The 19,366-nt window shown below is 36.3% G+C and overlaps 1 protein-coding gene across 1 annotated transcript in view; it reads left to right on the plus strand.

Annotated features, from left to right (window-relative positions):
- The window catches only part of shot (dystonin-like protein short stop), a 1,304,552-nt gene that overhangs the window by 168,611 nt on the left and 1,116,575 nt on the right, over window positions 1-19,366 (plus strand). Inside the window, exons 6-8 of the mRNA XM_090402172.1 lie at window positions 691-857; window positions 5,780-5,895; window positions 17,527-17,630. Coding sequence (XP_090258298.1) covers window positions 691-857; window positions 5,780-5,895; window positions 17,527-17,630 — 387 coding nt within the window. The remainder of the gene's footprint in view (window positions 1-690; window positions 858-5,779; window positions 5,896-17,526; window positions 17,631-19,366) is intronic.

A 19,366-nucleotide genomic window follows, 5' to 3' on the forward strand; every position in this document is an offset into this window, starting at 1 on the left:
GTTCTCAAGATATGAAACTACTGCACAACTTCTTGGAAACCAGAATTGATTTTCTCTCAAGAGCAGAGCTTTCAATTATTTAACATTTGAACTTCCAAAATATAGTGAGGTTTCCTATATTATCTAATACTCTAATTTCTAGAATGTAACTAGAAAATATTACACATAGACACAAGGATTAAAATAAAATTAATCATTTTTAAATATCTTAACTTGAATATGAATATTGTGATGATGTTAGGCTAACAAATAATAACACAAATTGTTACTGTTAATAATGGATTATTTAAAACATGTGGGCCATGTGATGGCATAAGGAACAGTAGTAATGAGGGAGAGATATAGTTATTAAAAAAAAGTTAATGACTAATGAGAATCAGTCATCAATAATTACTACAACTCTTCCACATCACATTGTCCTTATGCCAGCTCATATTTTAAATAATCCATTGTTAACACTTTTGTTCTGCCTAGTATTTGTTAGCCTAACAGCAACTGATGGTGACTAGTAATATTCAGGTTGAAATATTTGGAAATAATTTTAGTTTTAATCTTTGTGTCTATGTGTAATATTGTCTCATATCTGTCACAAGTATCACTAAAACATCAATTGGAATGTAATTAGTATTTTATGATATATATAATTGATATAGGTCTCTTGTGACATTCAAATATTTTATTTATTTGCAGATATCAGATATAATTACCCATCACACGGATGAGAAAATCACAGCCAAAGAAGCCTTATTACGGTGGGCACAACGCACTACTGATCGTTATCCTGGTGTGAGAGTTAAAGATTTCACAAATAGCTGGCGTGATGGCTTGGCTTTCAATGCTATTATTCACAGAAATAGGTAATTCATAGCATTTATTTTGCATAAAAAATTTTGCATAAAGAAAACAAAAGTAATCATTGTTGGAGATCTAAACAGTAGGGTAAGAAATGATATATTAAACCAGAAATGCTCTCATAAGGTTTTTGCAGTGACAACGTTGCATGATTCAGAAGGCTTGGTCAGAAGGTCTAATTCAACTAAATCAACAGTGGTACTCTCTGCAGCAATGTTTGTTGATTGTCACTGATAGGCAAATAGGATGGTGTGTCAAAATTTATGTACAGTTACACCATTTCTGTTATAGTTCAATAGGTTTTTGTAGCAAATGAGCTGCTGTGATTTGAAACAGGATCTCTGTAGTAGCTTTGCTTTTTTTTCCACCAGAAAATGATCTTCATCCAAGGTGTGCTGGGCTAGTCCACTTTTTAGTTGTCCATATTGAATATATTTTTCATGTTCTTTTCTTCTGGTAATGGTGGTCTGTCCAAAGTGCTGGATCCCACATTGACAGGGGATACTGTAGATACACCTGGGAAGAAGAGTAGCTCCTGGTTGTCATTAATTAGCTTGAGGAAAGTGGACATTTTGTTTAGAGGTTTATTATTATTATTATCCAGGCCTCCATGTAGTCAAAAGACTCATCGTGGGAGGTCCTTCCTAAGAAACACAGTCTATCAAGACTCATTGAGGGGAGGTCCCCCCCTAAGAAACACAAAGTCTATCATACCACTCCTTAAACTCATTGACCATTCTCACTCTCACCACTCCATCAGGCAATGCATTCCATGTTTCAACCACCCTCCATGCAAAGACACCACTCCTCACCTTGCTCACAGTTTCTTTTCGTAACTTCCAGGGATGGCCTCTTGTCATCACTCCTTCCTGCTGTTCAGCCAAGCGAAAGAACTTCCCAGTGTCAACCCTGTAATCACCTTTCAACAGTTTAAAAGTCTCAATCATATCACCTCTCCTTCTTCTATCCACCAAACTACAGTCCACATTCTCTCAGCCGATCCTCATAACCAACATTGTACAGTCCTGATACAACAGTTTAAAAGTCTCAATCATATCACCTCTCCTTCTATCCACCAAACTCTACAGTCCACATTTTCTCAGCCGATCCTCATAACTAGCATTGTACAGTACTGAAACCATCTTTGTTATCTGCCTTTGTACCCTTTCCACAGTTAATTTATCCCCTTCAAATCCTTAGGACCAAATCTCAGAACAATAGTCTAAGTGTGGTCTGAACAGAGTCTTATACAACGGAATGTTAACCCTTTTATCTCTGCAGGTCAGTGTCCTTCTCATTATTGCAGCAATCCTCTGTGTTACCTTCACCACCTTTGCTATATGTCCTCTAAATTTCAGGTTTCTATCAATCATCAACCCCAGATCTCTTGTCTCCCCTACTTCCTCCAGTATAACTCCTACCATAGAGCATGCAGCATCCCATTTATGTTTCCCAAACCTCAAGACCTTACATTTTGCTGCATTAAACCAAAACCCCCATTCATTTGCCCATCTATCTAGCTTATTCAAATCCTCTTGCAGGGCTACCACATCTGCACTATTACTAATAACCCTTTCCAGCTTCGCATCATCCGCAAACAACTGAATATAATCCCTTACAATCCACTGACAATGTCACTGATATAAAGGTTAAACAATATAGGTCCCAGTACTGAGCCCTGTGGGACCCCACTTGTAACCCTCTGCCTCCTTGAAACTGTACCCTTTGTTTCAAGTTTCAAGTGAAGATACGACTAGTGGTGAGGAATGAAGCTGGACGTTAATTCATACATATAAGAAACCGCGTAACTCCAGATTCGCGTAAGCCGGGTGTGTGACTGTACCAATAAAGTAAACTTGTTCAATCAAACAAAAGAGGCAGTAAGGCATATGAAATGGAACCATACTCTAATGCAGTTTCATAATGATTACCAGCAGATGGTGACTTATTCAATGTAATTTTTTGTAGTTTTGAGGTAATCATTAGCTTTGGAAGTACTTATAGAATAAGCATAGCATAAATTGAGTATCTGTACAGTGGAGTTAAGTGAATTATTGAGAGAGAGAGAGAGAGATTATGACTCTTTGGAAATATGGGAAAAGAATTTCATAATATGCTGTATCCAGAATTTGTATAGGATAAACAGTTGCTTATGTGTGAAGTAGTATCTGGAGCAGAAAATATGCTGAGGCAGAGTGTAAGATACCATTTAGACTTTTTTTTTTTTTTTATAGCTGAAAATGAGTTAGCTGGTCTCCTAGAAGTGGCAGTTTGCCCCTTTTGGAAACTTCCCCTCCACCCCAACCTTGCAGAACAGGCAAACAGCTGGAAAATATATGCAAAAATAATAAACTATACAAATTAGTTGCATCACATAATTATAAATGATAATAATTTAAAACTGTTATTATGCTTTGTGAGTGTTCTTAAAGACAATATTAGGATGTAAATTATATATTTAGTTTAATCCTTTATCCAGTGCAAGCAAACAAAGTTTGCACCTGAAGTATCTTCAGGACTGGGGCAACTCGTGGTAAAGGTGGTATAGGTTCTCATCACTTGCCTTAGTATCTCCCATAATGCAAAGCACATCTCTTTGCAGACATGTATAATAATATGCATTAAGGGAAGGGCCATTACCTAGACTGGTTTCGACCTTTATTGAGGTCTCATCAGTGGGAGCCAGACCCAGTGGAGGGTGATACCAAGGTGGAAGTAATGGAAAGTCATATTTACCTATACAAGTTGCCAAAAGGTGTCACAGCTTATTATTAAATTACTCTGGATTAGAGATAGATGCTGGAAGTTTTTTCACTTGGTTAGACTATAAATTATTTAGTTTAATCCGTTATCCAAGTGTAAGCAAACAAAGTTTGCACCTGAAGTATCTTCAGGACTGGGGAAACTCATGGTAAAGGTGGTATATGTTCTCATCACTTGCCTTAGTATCTCCCAAAATGGTAAATATGACTTCTCCATTACTTCCACCTTGGTATCACCTCCACTTGGTTTGGCTCCCACTGATGAGACCTCAATGAAGGTTGAAACTAGTCTGGGTAGTGACCCTTCCCTTAATGCATAGCATTATACATGTCTGCAAGGAGATGCTTTGCATTATGGGAGATACTGTGGCAAGTGATGAGAACTTAGAACCCCTTTACCATGAGTTGCCCCAGTCCTGAAGATACTTTAGGTGCAAACTTTGTTTGCTTACACTTGGATAAAAGATTAAACTAAATATATAATTTATAGTCTAACCAAGTGAAAAAAACTTACAGCAAGATTAGGAAGTGGGAATTCTTTTGAAATGATAGGATGCAGGAGGTTAGGGAGAAGTCAACTAAGTTATCTGTCTGCTTCCATTAGAGACTATTATGGAATCTGCATTAAAAAAAAAGTTTGTAAAAATTTGTGGCATCTGTTTGTTTGTACATAGCAAAGTGTGTAGGTGTTTAATCAGTACATGTCTTGTACAGAAAAAGAAGAGTTGCAGAGCTGTAGCAGATCAGTGCTGTTTGAGCAAGTGGTTTAAAGAAAGAGAGAAGTTATTGATATGTTTCTTTAACATCTGGGGGTCATAGTTCTTGGGGAAACCTTGTGAAAAAAACTGCTTCAAAAGAACAGAGGTAGATGGAATGAAACAGGAAATTAGGTCATTGAAATTTGAAGTTAAGTTTGTATGGATATTGAACAAAAACTGATTGTTTCTACAACACACAGGAAATAGTGTAAGTTTGCAGTTCCATGTCCAGAGATATTTGGGAGATTATTCCCTATGATTTCATTTTGAAATCATAGGGAATAATCCAAATTCAAAAGAATCGAAAAAAAAGAAAAGTCACCTGACTTTTTTTCCCCAATTAGATTACTATAATTTAATAAATGGTGGCTTCAATCTTCCTTATGAGTATAGTGGGGGAAAAAAGACCTTAAAGTAATTCATAGTTGACTTCCTTCCTTTATATTTGTCCTTACTTTCATGCGAAATCTGGATTCACTTCTATGTTTATGGCATTCTCAAATTTCAGTTGTACTTTTTTCAGTCTACACTGGGATTTTTAATGACATATAGTTCTCCTCTTATGACTGGTTCTCTTTTGTGCAGAAGCCTGATTCCCCCCCCCCCCATTTCAGTTTCATTATTAAAAGTGTCAAATGATTAGCTGTTTCTGATATTTGATTCTGGAGTCATTTGCATCATCTTGTATATATAAAAAAAATTAACGAATTCATATTTTTTCATCATTTCTTGTTATTATTATTTTCATTGTAACATAATTTTGATAATGCATCTGTAAAATTTGTTTTTTTAATTCTGTTTAATTTTTTTCTAGAAGTAAAAATGAGTGGCTAACATACATACTATACAATCAGCAGATTGTGGATTTATCATTTAATTGAAAATTCATTCCCCATTTAATGACTGTCATTTGTTTGCCCACGATGGGCAAACAAATGATAGTCATTAAGTGGGGAATGAATTTCATTCCTTGGTATGAGACCAACTCTCTGCTCATTGTGGAGGCTTGAAGCAGCTGCTTGAAAAAAAAAAAGCATGTTTTGATCTCTAGAGCAAGGTTTCCAAAGTATACAAAAATGAAAAATAAAATTTTTTTTAAAAATTATGATGAAATTTTAACCCACCTACGACACTAATGTATTATAGGTGTACTACATTTTGTGGGTGGTAGCCATATAGAATCCAAATAAACGATTGTTGGAAGTAACAAAATGTAAACAGCAATTGGAACTTTTAATTTACTTTTCCTACTTATATTAATAATATCTATTTCGAATGGAATTAAATTAAACTAGGAATTTTTTTATTTATAATATAAATTTTTTAATGTTTTCGTTTCTGTTGATGTTAAATATTATTTTTGTGTATTCTGAATGTTGTATACTATTGCATCTTAAATTATTTCAGGCCAGATTTAATAGATTTCCTTTCATTGAGAAATAAAACAGCCAGAGACAATCTAGAGAATGCATTTTCAATTGCTGAACATGAATTTGGTGTTACAAGGCTTCTTGATCCAGAAGGTAAGGCTATCCAGAATGCGAATGGTTATCATATTTTATAGAACTGAAGTAGACATTGAGTGTTATGTTTATAATGTTTTGATTTGTGTTTATTTACTTATTAAAAGAAAGGACAATAAATATCTATTTGTTTACTAACCAAGTAGCAAATTATTGCAAGTGACAATTCACTAAAATTTAGTTTTTGACATGTGAGTTGATGCCTTGAAATTACACTTCTTGACTTGTTGATCATCATCAAATTCCTGCCATGTACCCTCAAGGGGTGTACAGGATATGACAGTACTACATGAAAAAATTACATCATTACTAACTTCCTATCTACAATTTTCCTCCAAATCAGTCTGTTACTTGTCAAGACTCCAACATTATCAGATCTTATATTTCTATCGTCTAAGGCACTTTGTACCGTATCAATCCACCTATATCTTGGTCTTCCTCTGGGTCGTTTTCCTGCCAACCTGGCAGAGAACACTTGTTTTGCTAATCTTTCCTCTCCCATTCTATTTAAGTGACCATACCATCTGAGATTAGCTCTGCTAATGCATTCCTGGATGCTGACAATGTCAAGTTCTTTCCTAATATCCTCATTTTTAATATGATATTGCCATTAATGCCATCTGTTCACGCCTCTAATCTTTCTCAGGACTCTCATATCTGCGGTCTCTAGTCTTTGGTCAAGTGTTTTACTTCTGACCCAGCTCTCAGATCCATAAGTTAAAATTGGTTTGAACACAGTCTTGTATACAGCTAATTTAGTGTTCCGACTAATTTCTTTCTTATTCCATATGAATTTATTCAATTGACTTCCCACGATACCAGCTTTGCTGATTCTGTTGTCTATTTCTATATTTAGTTTACCATCTTCAGTAAAAATTGTGCCTAAGTAGCTGAAATGTTTTACTTGTTCTACAGGTTCTCCATTCCTAACACAGTTGACATTTTCAATGATTCTGCCTATTTTCATTGTCTTTGTCTTTTTATTGCTGACCTTCATACCATATCTATTACAACAGCTATTCAATTTAGTCAGAGAATCTTGCAGACTTGTAGCGGATTTATTTAGAAGTATAACATCATCCGCATAAAGCAAAGAGCTGACATTAACATCTCCAATTTTGATATCAGGTTTAATACCACATTACTTCATAATGTGATCCATATAGATAATGAATAACAGAGGGGATAATGTACATCCTTGTCTCACACCAGATTTAACATTAAACCATCTTCCTGTACTTCCTTCAATTCTAACTGCTGACTCACAACTCAAATAAAGACTAAGTATTGCTTGATATAATGCCCCATTGACACCATATAACTGCAGCGTATTGAATAGCTTCTCTCTTGGCACCTTGTCATATGCCTTTTCCAAAAATGACAAAACTTAAATACAGATCTTTATTATAATCCCATGCTTTCTCGACTATTTGTCGTAAAGTGAAGATCTGATCCTGACAGCCTCTATTTGGCCTGAATCCAGCTTGTTCTTCACCAAGCTTTTCTTCCACAATTCTTCTCAACCGTTTCTCAAGTATACTTGCATAGATCTTGCCAGGAACACTCAGTAGGGAAATACCTCTGTAATTCTCACATTCAGTTTTATTTCCCTTTTTATATATGGGTACTATGAGAGCTCTACTCCAATCATCGGGAATTCGTCCCTCTGTCCAGGCTTTCTGAACTATGCAGTGCAGCCACTGTAAGACTCTTATACCACCATACTTCAGCATTTCTGGTCGAATATCATCTACTCCTGCTGCCTTTCCACATTTCAAGCCTTTGATGGCTTTTTCTACCTCAAGTATGGATACGTATTCCTGACCGCATGCCTGGTCAGTGTTTTTTACCACTGTGCTGTCATCACTGCTTGTTTCATTTAGCAGTTTTTCAAAGTAATTACTCCATACTTCAAGGATATCTTTTTCTCCTGTTTTCATTTCACCTTTATCATCTCTAATTCCTTTTACAGCACTCTTTCCTCCATTCCTAAGCTTCTTCAACAACCTCCAGAATATTTTGCCACCTTCTTGATATTTATTTTCTATATTCTTGCCAAAGTCCTCCCATGACTTTTGTTTAGCTAATTTTACACACTGTTTAGCTTTCTTACATTTGTCTCTGTATTCTGTAAGAGTAAAAGCTGACTTATTTGCCAGGAACTTTTGATATGCTTTCTTCTTTTCCTTCACTGCCTCTTTAACTTCCGGTGTCCACCAGGGAGTTCTGATTTTTTTATCCTTACAGACAACCTCACCACATGCCTCTCTGGCAGAATCGATCAATATTTTCTTCAGAGTTTGCCACTGAATCTCCAAGGTTTGATTCCTGTTCTCAAACTCTTTCATTTTCTTTTCAATAATATTTCTGTATTTTAGTCTACAGTTCACATCTGAGAGCTGCTCAACTTTTATTCGCTTTAAAACTTTCTTACATGTTATTCTTTTCAATATGAAATTCAATTTTATCCTGCTCAAGACTAAATAGTGATCACTTCCAATTTCAAATCCTCTGTACACTCTGGTGTCCTGCACCAGGGAGAATACATCACTATCAACAATAACATAGTCAATGAGACTTTTCTTATTCCTAGCCTCTTCTCTCCATGTGAATTTGTGCACATTTTTATGTTGGAACATGGTGTTAGTAATAACCAGTCCATTTCCTGAGCAGAAATCCAACAGATATTTGCCATTATTATTAGCTTTGCTCTTTTCTCCAAATTTTCCCAAAATATTTTTGTATGTCTCACAATCATTTCCTACTCTGCTATTTAGATCCCCAACAAGGACCAACTTTTCCTTTTTCATTGTGTCAGTTGCTTTTTCTAAAGCCTCAAAAAATTCCTCCACTTCTACCTTAGTAGAACCTTCTGTGGGACCATAGGCACAAATAAGTCTCATTGTCCAGTTCCCCATTCTCATATTTGTCCACATTTACTCTACTTGAGACTGACTGCCATTCAAGAAGATTAGCCTCGTATTTTGTGTTGAATACCATGGCTACTCCTGCTTTTCCTTGATTGTCATTGCCTGAATATAACATTTTGTATTTATTGCTCAGAAAGAACCCACCAGTTTTTGTCTTTTTTGTTTCAGTCACCCCTATTATGTCGATCTGGTGCTTATCTAATTCCTCAGCTAGCTCTATTTCTTTGCCATTCAGGCTTCTTATGTTGATAGTGCCGATCTTTAACTCTGGCGATGCTGAGTTGGGGTGTGTTTTCAGATTTGTTCCAGTAGCTGACTTTTCGCTGTTTGTTCTGGTTCCCTGGTAAAAACAACCAGGGCTTTGTTTAACTGGGCGACACCCCAGCCAGCATGAAATTTTGTTATGTTATACCATCATTTTTTTATTTTGGTTTAACCAATAAGAATACAATTTGGTTGGCTAAATCCCAAATTGCCAGCCCATCCTCGTTCGTTCAGTATCAAAGTAGATACCCAACAGGGTGCACCACGAGAAGGTGAGGATTGGACATTAGGTCAGAAGCCCTGGTCGGTTCTCCGCATTCCTTTAAAGGCTATGTGGAGGTCTCCTCTCAGTTATACAGCTTTGACCCTTAAGCACCCCTGACTTGTTGATAGAATTACTAAACATACATAGCAGTCTGCACATTGGAGGTCTATTTTGTCATGGTTCTATTGGAATGTTAGAGTTGACTTGCTAGAACAAATGCTGTTATTACAAACTCAAACACTATAACAAAAAAAAAGTTCCAGCTAAAGCTTCCATAGGCATAATGCTATTTCTAAATGAAATTCACTATAGTAACTTTTCTACTGTAACAAAATTTCTCCAATGAGTTTGTTATAGTGAGAGTTGACTGTGTGTATGTTGTGTGTGTGTATGTATGTCCATATACAGAGTTCCTGCCCTTACGAATTAATTGGTTCCTGGCGACCGTTCGTAAATCAGGAATTCATAAAGCAGGAGTTTATTTGCATTAAAAATAAGGCTATAAGCAAGAGTTATGTTCGTAGGAAGGAATATAACATATAAAATGAATATTAAATTATACGAAAAGACTTTACTGACCAAAGATTTAAATATTTAAAAAATAACATAAAAAAATTTTTAATTAAAAAAGATTCTTTGAAAAAAAAAATTAGCTCATTTCTATATCACTGGGTGAATCGGTGAATCGGCAGCCGTTGAAGTAGTAGGAGATATATTAGGAAGCTTCATTGCATCTTTTTTTTTTTTTTTATGAAAGAAGGTCTCGAATGTCATCTGCTTCGTTGACTTTCGCTTCTTTTTGTTTAAAATAGCTCGATTGCAAATAGAAGCATTATTCATTTCATGGGAAAATGTATTAAATTGTTCAAAGTCTGAATCTTGTGATTCAAAGATTGCTTGAGCTTTTTCAAGAAGTTTAAGTGCTTCTTCTAGGCCTTTTAAAGTGAAAAACTGAGTTGGAGCTTCATATTCGTTATCTTCTTTGTCTTTTTCTTTTTCGTTTCTTTCTTGTTCCTCTAATTCAAGGAGATCATTGGGTGATAGTTCCATAGTGTGAGATTGCAGCAGCTCATTAACATCACCTTCTGAAACTTCTATTTGCAACGGGTTAGTCATACCTAAGATCACTTGAGTTTCAGAATTCACAATCTTTGTTGGGTCTTCAAAGCCTTCGAAATTATCATTAAACTGATGGCAAAGTTTATGCTATACGCCTTTCATAGTTTTTTTGGAAACTTTAAGCCAGGTACTCTGTGTTACCCGAATTGTCTGAAATGTTGAATCTCTTCCAAAACTTTTTGATAGAAATGTTTCCATCTTTATTAGTGGCTTCTATGAACATTTCAAAAGTATCTTTCAGATAATGTGCTTTAAATGTCGCAATCACAGTGAAAGGGTTATAGTTAAAAAGAAAACAAAATAAAAAATCAGGTATAATTGAAGAAAACTACGAATAACAAACTCGCGTCTCCAAGGTTTGTGAGTGACTGATGCTCGTTGTAACTGATCCTTACGTTCATACGATCCTTACGTCCTTCACCACGTACAATTTAAAATAAAAATTCCGATCCAAAAAATTCATAAAGATAAAAATTTGCAAAGCAGGAATTTGTAAAGTGAGAACTACCTGTATATATTAGTTGTAGGTATTATCTGATCTTTGCAGAATAATGGAGAAAGTCCTGCTTTTATCTAAAAACAGTAAATTCAACCTTGTATGAACAGGCTTAGAAAATTCCTTAAGTCATTGCTGGGATTTGAATGCAAGTTTTTCTTACTGTGAATTGGTGTGTGTGTGTGTGTGGTAAAATCAATACACCTTGTTAACACAATGCTTTGATAATTCTTTTTTAATTTACAATAACAAAAATGGCGGATTCATAATTGGTAAGAAAATATAGACTTGATTTTCTGTAGTTGAAATTTTCAAGGAATGCAGATGAACAAAAGATTTTCCAAAGAATGAAAATAGGAGGTATGATGAGAAGGAAAAGTTTGAAGTTAAACTGAGATTCATGTTAATAATTATAGAGTTGTTTACTGCTGTATACTATACTCACTGTACGCACGCACGCACACACACACACACACACACACACACACACACACACACACACACACACACACACACACACACACACACACACAGTTACTCAGAAATTTGCTATAAAAACAGTGAATATGCAGAAAAGTTGAAATCATTAATTGCATTCTCAAATGAACCTGTAGAGTAAGTAGCACAATTTCTAATGAAGTGTTTGAATTAAGTATCAGACTTCATAATAAAAACAAAAATGGTATGACTGTAGAATCCAGTAAAATAAGTTTTTATATGGAATTTGAAACTTATGTCTGTTTACATGTGGGCAAATATAAGTTGATCACATATTTGAAGCACATATAGGACTGTAATTGCAGAACTTACTGATTCTCTAATAAAGAATATTCCAATTCCAGATACTTATTAAATACTATTAGGTAGGGCTTGCTTGCATTAACAAACTTTAGTTAAGGATTTAGTCTTGTATATTGAATTTTTTCCCCCATGGACTTTATTAATAAAGTCCATGGAATCAAAAGACTCATTGTGGAAGGTACTTCCTAGGAAACACAGTATATCATACCACTCCTTGAATCCATTGACCATTCTTGCTTTCACCACTCTATCAGGCAATGCATTTCACGGTTCAACCACCCTCCATGCAAAGAAACTACTCCTCACCCTCTTGCTCACAGCTACCTTTTGCAACTTCCAGGGATTGCCCCTTGTCATCACGCCTTCCTGCTGTTCCATCAAGCGAAAGAACTCCCCAGTGTCAATCCTGTAACTACCTCTCAACAGTTTAAAAGTCTCAATCATATCACCTCTCTTTCTTCTATCTACAAACTCTGCAGTCCCCTCAGCTGATCCTCATAACTAACATTGTACAGTCCTGAAACCATGTTTGTATCTGCCTCTGTATCCTTTCCACAGTTAATTTATTCCCCTCAAATCCTGGGCACCAAATTTGAGAACAGTAGTCTAAGTGTGGCCTGATCAGGGTCTTATTCAATGGAACAATAACTCTTTTATCTCTGCAGGTCAGCATCCTTCTCAGTATTGCAGCAATTCTCTGACTTACCTTCACCACCTTTGCAATATGTTCCCTGAATTTTATTTTTCTATCAATCACCCCCCCCCCCCCCCCCAGATCTCTTGTCTCCCACTACTTCCTCCAGTACAGCTCCTCCAATTGAGTATACAGCCTCCCATCGATGTATTCCAAACTTCAAGACTTTACATTTTGCTGCATCAAACAGACATCCCCATTCATTCACCCACTTGCCTGCCTAGTTTATTCAAATCCTTTTGCAGGGTTGCTGCATCTGCACTATTACTAATAACCCTTTTCAGCTTCACATCATCTACAAACAATTGAATATCTCCCTGCAATTCATTGACAATGTCATTGATATAAAGGTTAAACAATACAGGTCCCCATGACTGAGCCCTGTGGGATTCCACTTGTAACCTTCTGTCTCCTTGATACTGCCCCACCATACACCTCTCTCTGATACATATCAGACAGCCAATCCTGAATCCAGTTGACTAACCTGACATCTAAACCCACGTGCTGCAACTTAAATATCAGCTTATCATGTGGCACCCTGTCAAATTCCTTTGCAAAATAAAAAAAAAAATGGTGGTATATGCCTTTCTCTCATCAACTGCACTTGTCACTTTATTATAAAAGGCAATCATATTACTAAAGCAAGAGCACCTCTTGACAAATCCATATCGACTCTCACAGAGAACATTACCCTCATCTGTTCAATGCTGCATATGGTCCCTCACTAATTTCTCCAAGATCTTTGCAACTACTGATGAAACACAAACTGGCCTGTAGTTAGACATATGCTATTGCCCTTATGCAATGGCACTATCTTAACTTCTTTCCATTCCTTAGGTACCTTTCCTGTAGCCAGACTCTCATTGAAAAACCAGGTCAATGGAGCTGTCAGTTCTTTAGCACATTCTCTCAAAACCCATGGTGAAATACCATCCAGTCCCACAACTTTACTGACATTTAGGGTACTCGGTATTTGGAACACACTTTCCTCTTGCACCTCTAAACCTCGAACTTACCCTATCCCTCTAGTATTGAAATTTACTTCTCCAGGATGAAATGCTCCAATGAAGTGTTTATTGAACAACTCTACTATGTCCTATGCATCAGTCACTCTATTCCCATTTTTATCCCACAATATCATTCTTCGACCATCATTTCTCTTCCTACTGGCCACATAGCTAAAAAAGAAAAAAAAAAATTCCCTAAGATTTTCTTTGGATCTTAATGCCAATCTCTTCTCATATTCCAGTTTCGCTTTCCTTACTATACTAGTCACTCTCCTGGGCTGAGTCTTATATTCTTCATGCATCTGCTCTTCACCCCTCTTTTTCACATGCAGCTCCTGTTTAATATTGTTTGTCATCCACTTTATACCAAATTGTGTCCTCCTCTTCACTCTTGGAATACAGCTTACTATTGCTGCCAACAAATATTCCTTCACAGTTTCCCATGCACTAATGATATCCTGGCTTTCCAATTCTGCCTTCCATGGAACTGTCCCAAGTTGATATCTAAGACTATTAGAAGCCTTATAATTCCACATATTTTCCCTTTGATACTCCTGCATGTCTGTTCACCTTCCAAGTCAAAACTACATGGTCACTCCCCCCCCCCCCTCTCTCTCTCCGACAGCAGGGGGTGGGGGAGATGTCATCTCGGTTATCAGCTCTTCCAATGCTATGACCGAATCCAAAACTCTTGAACCTCTTGTTCCCTCTATTACATATTACCTAAGACATCTGTCCCTTGAGAATTCCAGAAATTCCATTCCCTTATTGCTATATGCATTTTCCTCTTCCCAACTTATACTGCTATGGCTAAAATCTCCCATAACAGTCATTCTTCATGCACTTTCCAAGCTCAACTGCCTAAACATCTCCTGCTTCCCACTCTCTGTGCTCCTTGGTTTGTAGCAACATCCTAATAAATATCCTGTCTTTCCTACCTCTACCTCACACATATGCTTTTAAAACCATTAGTGTCATTGCCTTCCAAAGCCCTCACTCTTAGAGGACATAGTCTTCCAAGAGTGGTGGCTAACAGTACTCACCACTCTTAGAGGACATAGTCCTCCAAGAGTGGTGGCTAACAGTACTCCACCACCACATTTTTCCTTCCTATCCTGCTGAAAAATGCTGTACCCTGCTACTTCTATTCCTGTTATTATATCATCTTCTGTCAACCACGTCTCGGAGATCCCAATAATATTTGGCCAATCTGATGCTATCAACTCCACCAATTAATCTCCTTTATTCCGGATACTCCTGGCATTAATGTAAAGTATAAAAATGTCACTGCTTCTATACCTATCATTATCTCCTCCAGACTCCACTGGACTTAGTGATACCTGATGTTGCCCCCCTCCCCTCCCCCCAAGCAGCCATTTCCCCAAGAGGCCACTCCTGCTACCATCCACATTGGGAATTCTAGTTTCCCTGCATTGATGCACAGGCTCATTCAGAAAACAGCAGTCTCTCCAGATGCCTACGTCCTTCCTCTTTCAGATGCAAGCAGTCTCTCGCATACAGCTCCTTTCTGTCCTCAAATGCCCTCCAAGCATCCACATATTTCAATCCTCTCTTCTGACACATTCTGGCTATTATGCTATTTTTTATTATTGCTTTTTTTGCTCAGCTCATTATTATCATACCTGGGTAACATACACTATCTTTCGTCTCTGCATTTTCTTTTTACTGATTCTCAAGTCATTCGTGCCTACCATCACAATCATCTCATCCACACTTTCATTCCGCTTAATTGCCATGGCCACACTTTCTATTGTTCCTCCAGGTAAACACTCTTCTGGCATCCTATCTTGCACACCACGGATCATCGAGTCTCCATATATCAAACCTCTTACCACTCTGTTCCTTGATTGCTCGCCTGCATCCCTCACTCTTTCTCTCTCCTCTTTATTACTCTCAACTCTATTCCTCGGTTCCAGCACTCCCTCAGATTCTTCCTATTCCCTCTTTCCGAATGTTTCCATTCTCTCCTCTTCTGTCATTCCCATAATTCCCTCTCTTCTACTGTTTCTATTCTCCCCTCTTCTATCATTCTTATAACGCTCTCTCACTCCTACTCTGATTCGACTAATCTCATCTTTCATACTTCTCATTTCATTCCCAAGACATTCCACCTCTTCTTTCAGCTCACCTCTCTCTGCAAGTTAGCCATTCTTGCTTGCCATTCATCCTCCCAATCAAGACAATCTCCGAAAACGTTGCAATCATTCAAGCTTTCCACACTCCCCACTCTTATTTTTTCATTCATATTCCACTCATCATTCTCACCCTCTATCACACATCTCTCTAGGTTGAGATTCTACCACCCCAGATGCAACGAGGTCAGTTATTGTAATATCTAACTCACTAAGTTCCTCCCTTTGCACATATTTGCCGGCCTAGTTGGTAGCGTATCCGCTCTCCAGCCAAAAGGCTGCAGTTTCGAATCCCGCCATGGGCATGGATGTTTGTGATCGTCTGTGAAAGTACTAGTGGTGGTAGATGGCATTGGTGTTAGATGATGAAGGTTGGTGTAGTAGTGAGACAAAGAGTTGTAGAGTAGATGCCCTCCCTCGATGAGTCTTTGGACTCCTTGGAGGTGTGATGTAATAATAAAAATAGTAATAATAATATATGCATTCCCCCTTCTCTCACCTGCCACATATCCAACTTCCTGGGACACATACATATCACAAGCACCACATGACACAAAATACTGTATTATGTTATGCAAAATAGAGTCCTTAAATGGGGGAGGACTTGGTGACATGGCATTTGTAATTGGATTTGCGGCTGTCGCCATCATTCAAATAGTGCCTGGGAACTACTACAAATAAATGCTAAATACTAAACGCTCTACTATACTACGTTATACGCTCTGCTGTAGGCTGATTTACTCATGTGATACTATAATAAACTATTTGACTATACTAAATACAAAAACTTATCTTCTTCTTCTCTTCCACCAGATGTGTCCGACTCTGACTTCACCTTCTCGGTAACAGAAAAAATAACACAATATAAACATCAACTAAATTCCAAAAGCAACACCACACAGCAACACTATTACACTATTTTTGGTATTGAAATACCAATACCAAAAAAATGTAGCACAGTTCGTGACAGAAGTCACACTATACACCGTTTAAAAACACTTTTTCACTTAAGTTATATCTTATCTGTTGATCAATTATTTTTTCATGAAATGTGAAGTTTTACTGCAATGATATATATTTTAATAATTAAAACCTGAATGAAGTATTATTACTGGAGTTTATTCATTTATAAAAATAATTTTTTTCGAGAAATTAATATTGCAGACTTGCCATAAGCTGTTGGTTAAGTTGCTTTTATTCCACAATAGTGCACAGACATCTTAGAATCTGGAGTGAGAAAACCCCGAAATTTTACACTTACCACTGAACAGCTTCTTACAGATTACCTTTGATATAATTTATATGCTTACATTATTGTAAGCATAGAAATCGCACAGGCATTTATGCCATTTATGAACTATGTCTTCATCTATGAGATAATCGGTGAAATTATTTGTAATGTTTTATTATTGTTTATGTCAAGCTTTGTGTATTGTAATTCATGTGATCATGACAACAGTAAGGTTTCATTAGGATTTAGTTGAAAAAAAAAACAAAAAACAAAATACTTACTGTAATGAATGCTTACATGTAGACTGTAATTAATACATTTATTAAGTACACATATTTCTATACAAAATATATAATATTATTAATACATTAGTATATTAACATGCTAATTAACATAACATAAAAACAAAAGCTCATTAGAACTCAATACATCCATGCATCTGACATAGTACTACACAATATATATTACTGTTATAGATTAGCTAGATGATTACTTGACAATGTTTTCCATCGATGAATTCAAAGGTTCAGGCTTATTAGCTTCAAATATCATCTTATATATTTATATATACGTATGGTAGTTTTCTCATATTTTAATTACATTTCAGTTTCAGTATGTTTCACTGTATTTCAATTAATATAAATTTAAACATATTATTTTTTATAAATTAGATGTTGATACCCCTGAACCAGATGAAAAATCTCTTATAACATATGTGTCATCTCTTTATGATGTCTTCCCAAGACCACCCACATATCATCCATTTGCTGACAATGTGAGTTTGTTCCGTCCATTATTTATAAATATATATAAATTTTTTTTCACTAATCACAAATAATCTTTGTGTGTTGTTAATAAATTATCCTGAGTATTGTTCTTGAAATTTCATTGCATTAATTTAGTATTTAGTCATACAGCTTTTTTTTTTTCATTTATTATAAAACTTCATCATTAAATTCCTGATATGTGCTCCCCCTACAAAGGTGGGGAGGGTATACATTGTACTATGGCAGTACAACATGAACAACTTAGGACTGTACAATTTTGCCCATGAAAATTTATATTTTAAGTATATATATTATATATTTATAATATGTGTTAATAATTGCTAAATAAATAACATGATTAAGGCAGAGTAAATTTGTATCTGAGCATTCACATAGAAACTTCAGCATCACCCTTTCTCCATCTGTTATAGCCACAAAAGTTTTCTTTTCTTTTTTTTTTTTTTAAAAAAAAATTATTTCAAATTCTTGCATTTGTATATTTCACAATATTTTCAATATCAGTTGATGAACATTTGTGTACGAATTAATCCTAATTTTAAAATGTTTGTTTAATTGGAATGAACAACTCTGAAATACCAATACTGGTCCACTCATCTAAAGTAAGACTTAAATGGTGATCCCATTCTATTAATTCTTCGATTTTTGATATTTGCTCTTTTTTATTTTCACAGAAGTCAAAAATTAAAGATTTAAAAATTATGGCAGATTTCTTATTACAGTATGTTCCATTTATTTAACACTTGGTTGTGAGTTAAATGAGATCGAACTTGATAATCTTCTTTATCAACTGCCTCAGTTCATGCTTCTCGTGGGTGACTTTAATAAACACAACACTGTGGGGTAGTGCCAACACAAGTGGATAAGGACTTATATTGAGGAAATGCTCAACAATTGTGATCTCTCCCTTAACAATAGTCAGTATCTTCTTCCACCTGCTCGTATTCTGCAATAGATCTTACGATCTGCTTCCCCCCCCCCCCCCCCACCATTTTTCCACTGTTGGAAGTTTATTTTACACTTGGTTAGACTATAATAAATTTAGTTTAATCCTTTATTCAAGTGTGAGCAAACAAATTTGGCACCTGAAAATATCTTCAGGACTGAGGCAAGGTGGTGCATCTGTTGGCAACTCGTAGCAAAGGTGGACCAAGCTCTCATCACTCCTTGTCTCAGTATCTCCCACCATGCAAAGCACATCTCCTTGCAGGCAAGTTACCATGCATTGAGGGAAGGTAAATATGACCTCTCCATTGCTTCTGCCTTATTGCCACCACTTCCGGGTCTGTCTCTCACTGACGAGACCTTAATAAAGGTCGAAACCGGTCTGAGTAATGGCCCTTCCTTCAATGTATAGTATTATACATCTCTGCAAGGAGATGTGCTTTGCATGGTGGGAGATATTGAGACAAAGAGTGATGACAGCTTGGTCCACCTTTGCTACGAGTTGCCAACAGATGCACCACCTTGCCTCAGTCCTCAAGATATTTGCAGGTGCAAACTTTGTTTGCTCACACTTGGATAAAGGATTAAACTAAATTTATTATATTTTTCCACTGCATCATGTGAGATGTCAAAGAGATCTATGGAAGTGATAATTTTCCTGTTATTTGCACCATATCCTCTTACACACATGCCCATGTGGAAACTGGACCAAGTTGACTGGAATACTTTTTTCCATATTGCAAAATTTAATGCTGAAGCAGTTAGTCAAATACCTACCATT

The sequence above is a fragment of the Typopeltis vanoorti genome, chromosome 12 (assembly GCF_054136105.1).
Source record: "Typopeltis vanoorti isolate ZY-2024b chromosome 12, IOZ_Tvanoo_1.0, whole genome shotgun sequence".
NCBI lineage: Eukaryota > Metazoa > Arthropoda > Arachnida > Uropygi > Thelyphonidae > Typopeltis > Typopeltis vanoorti.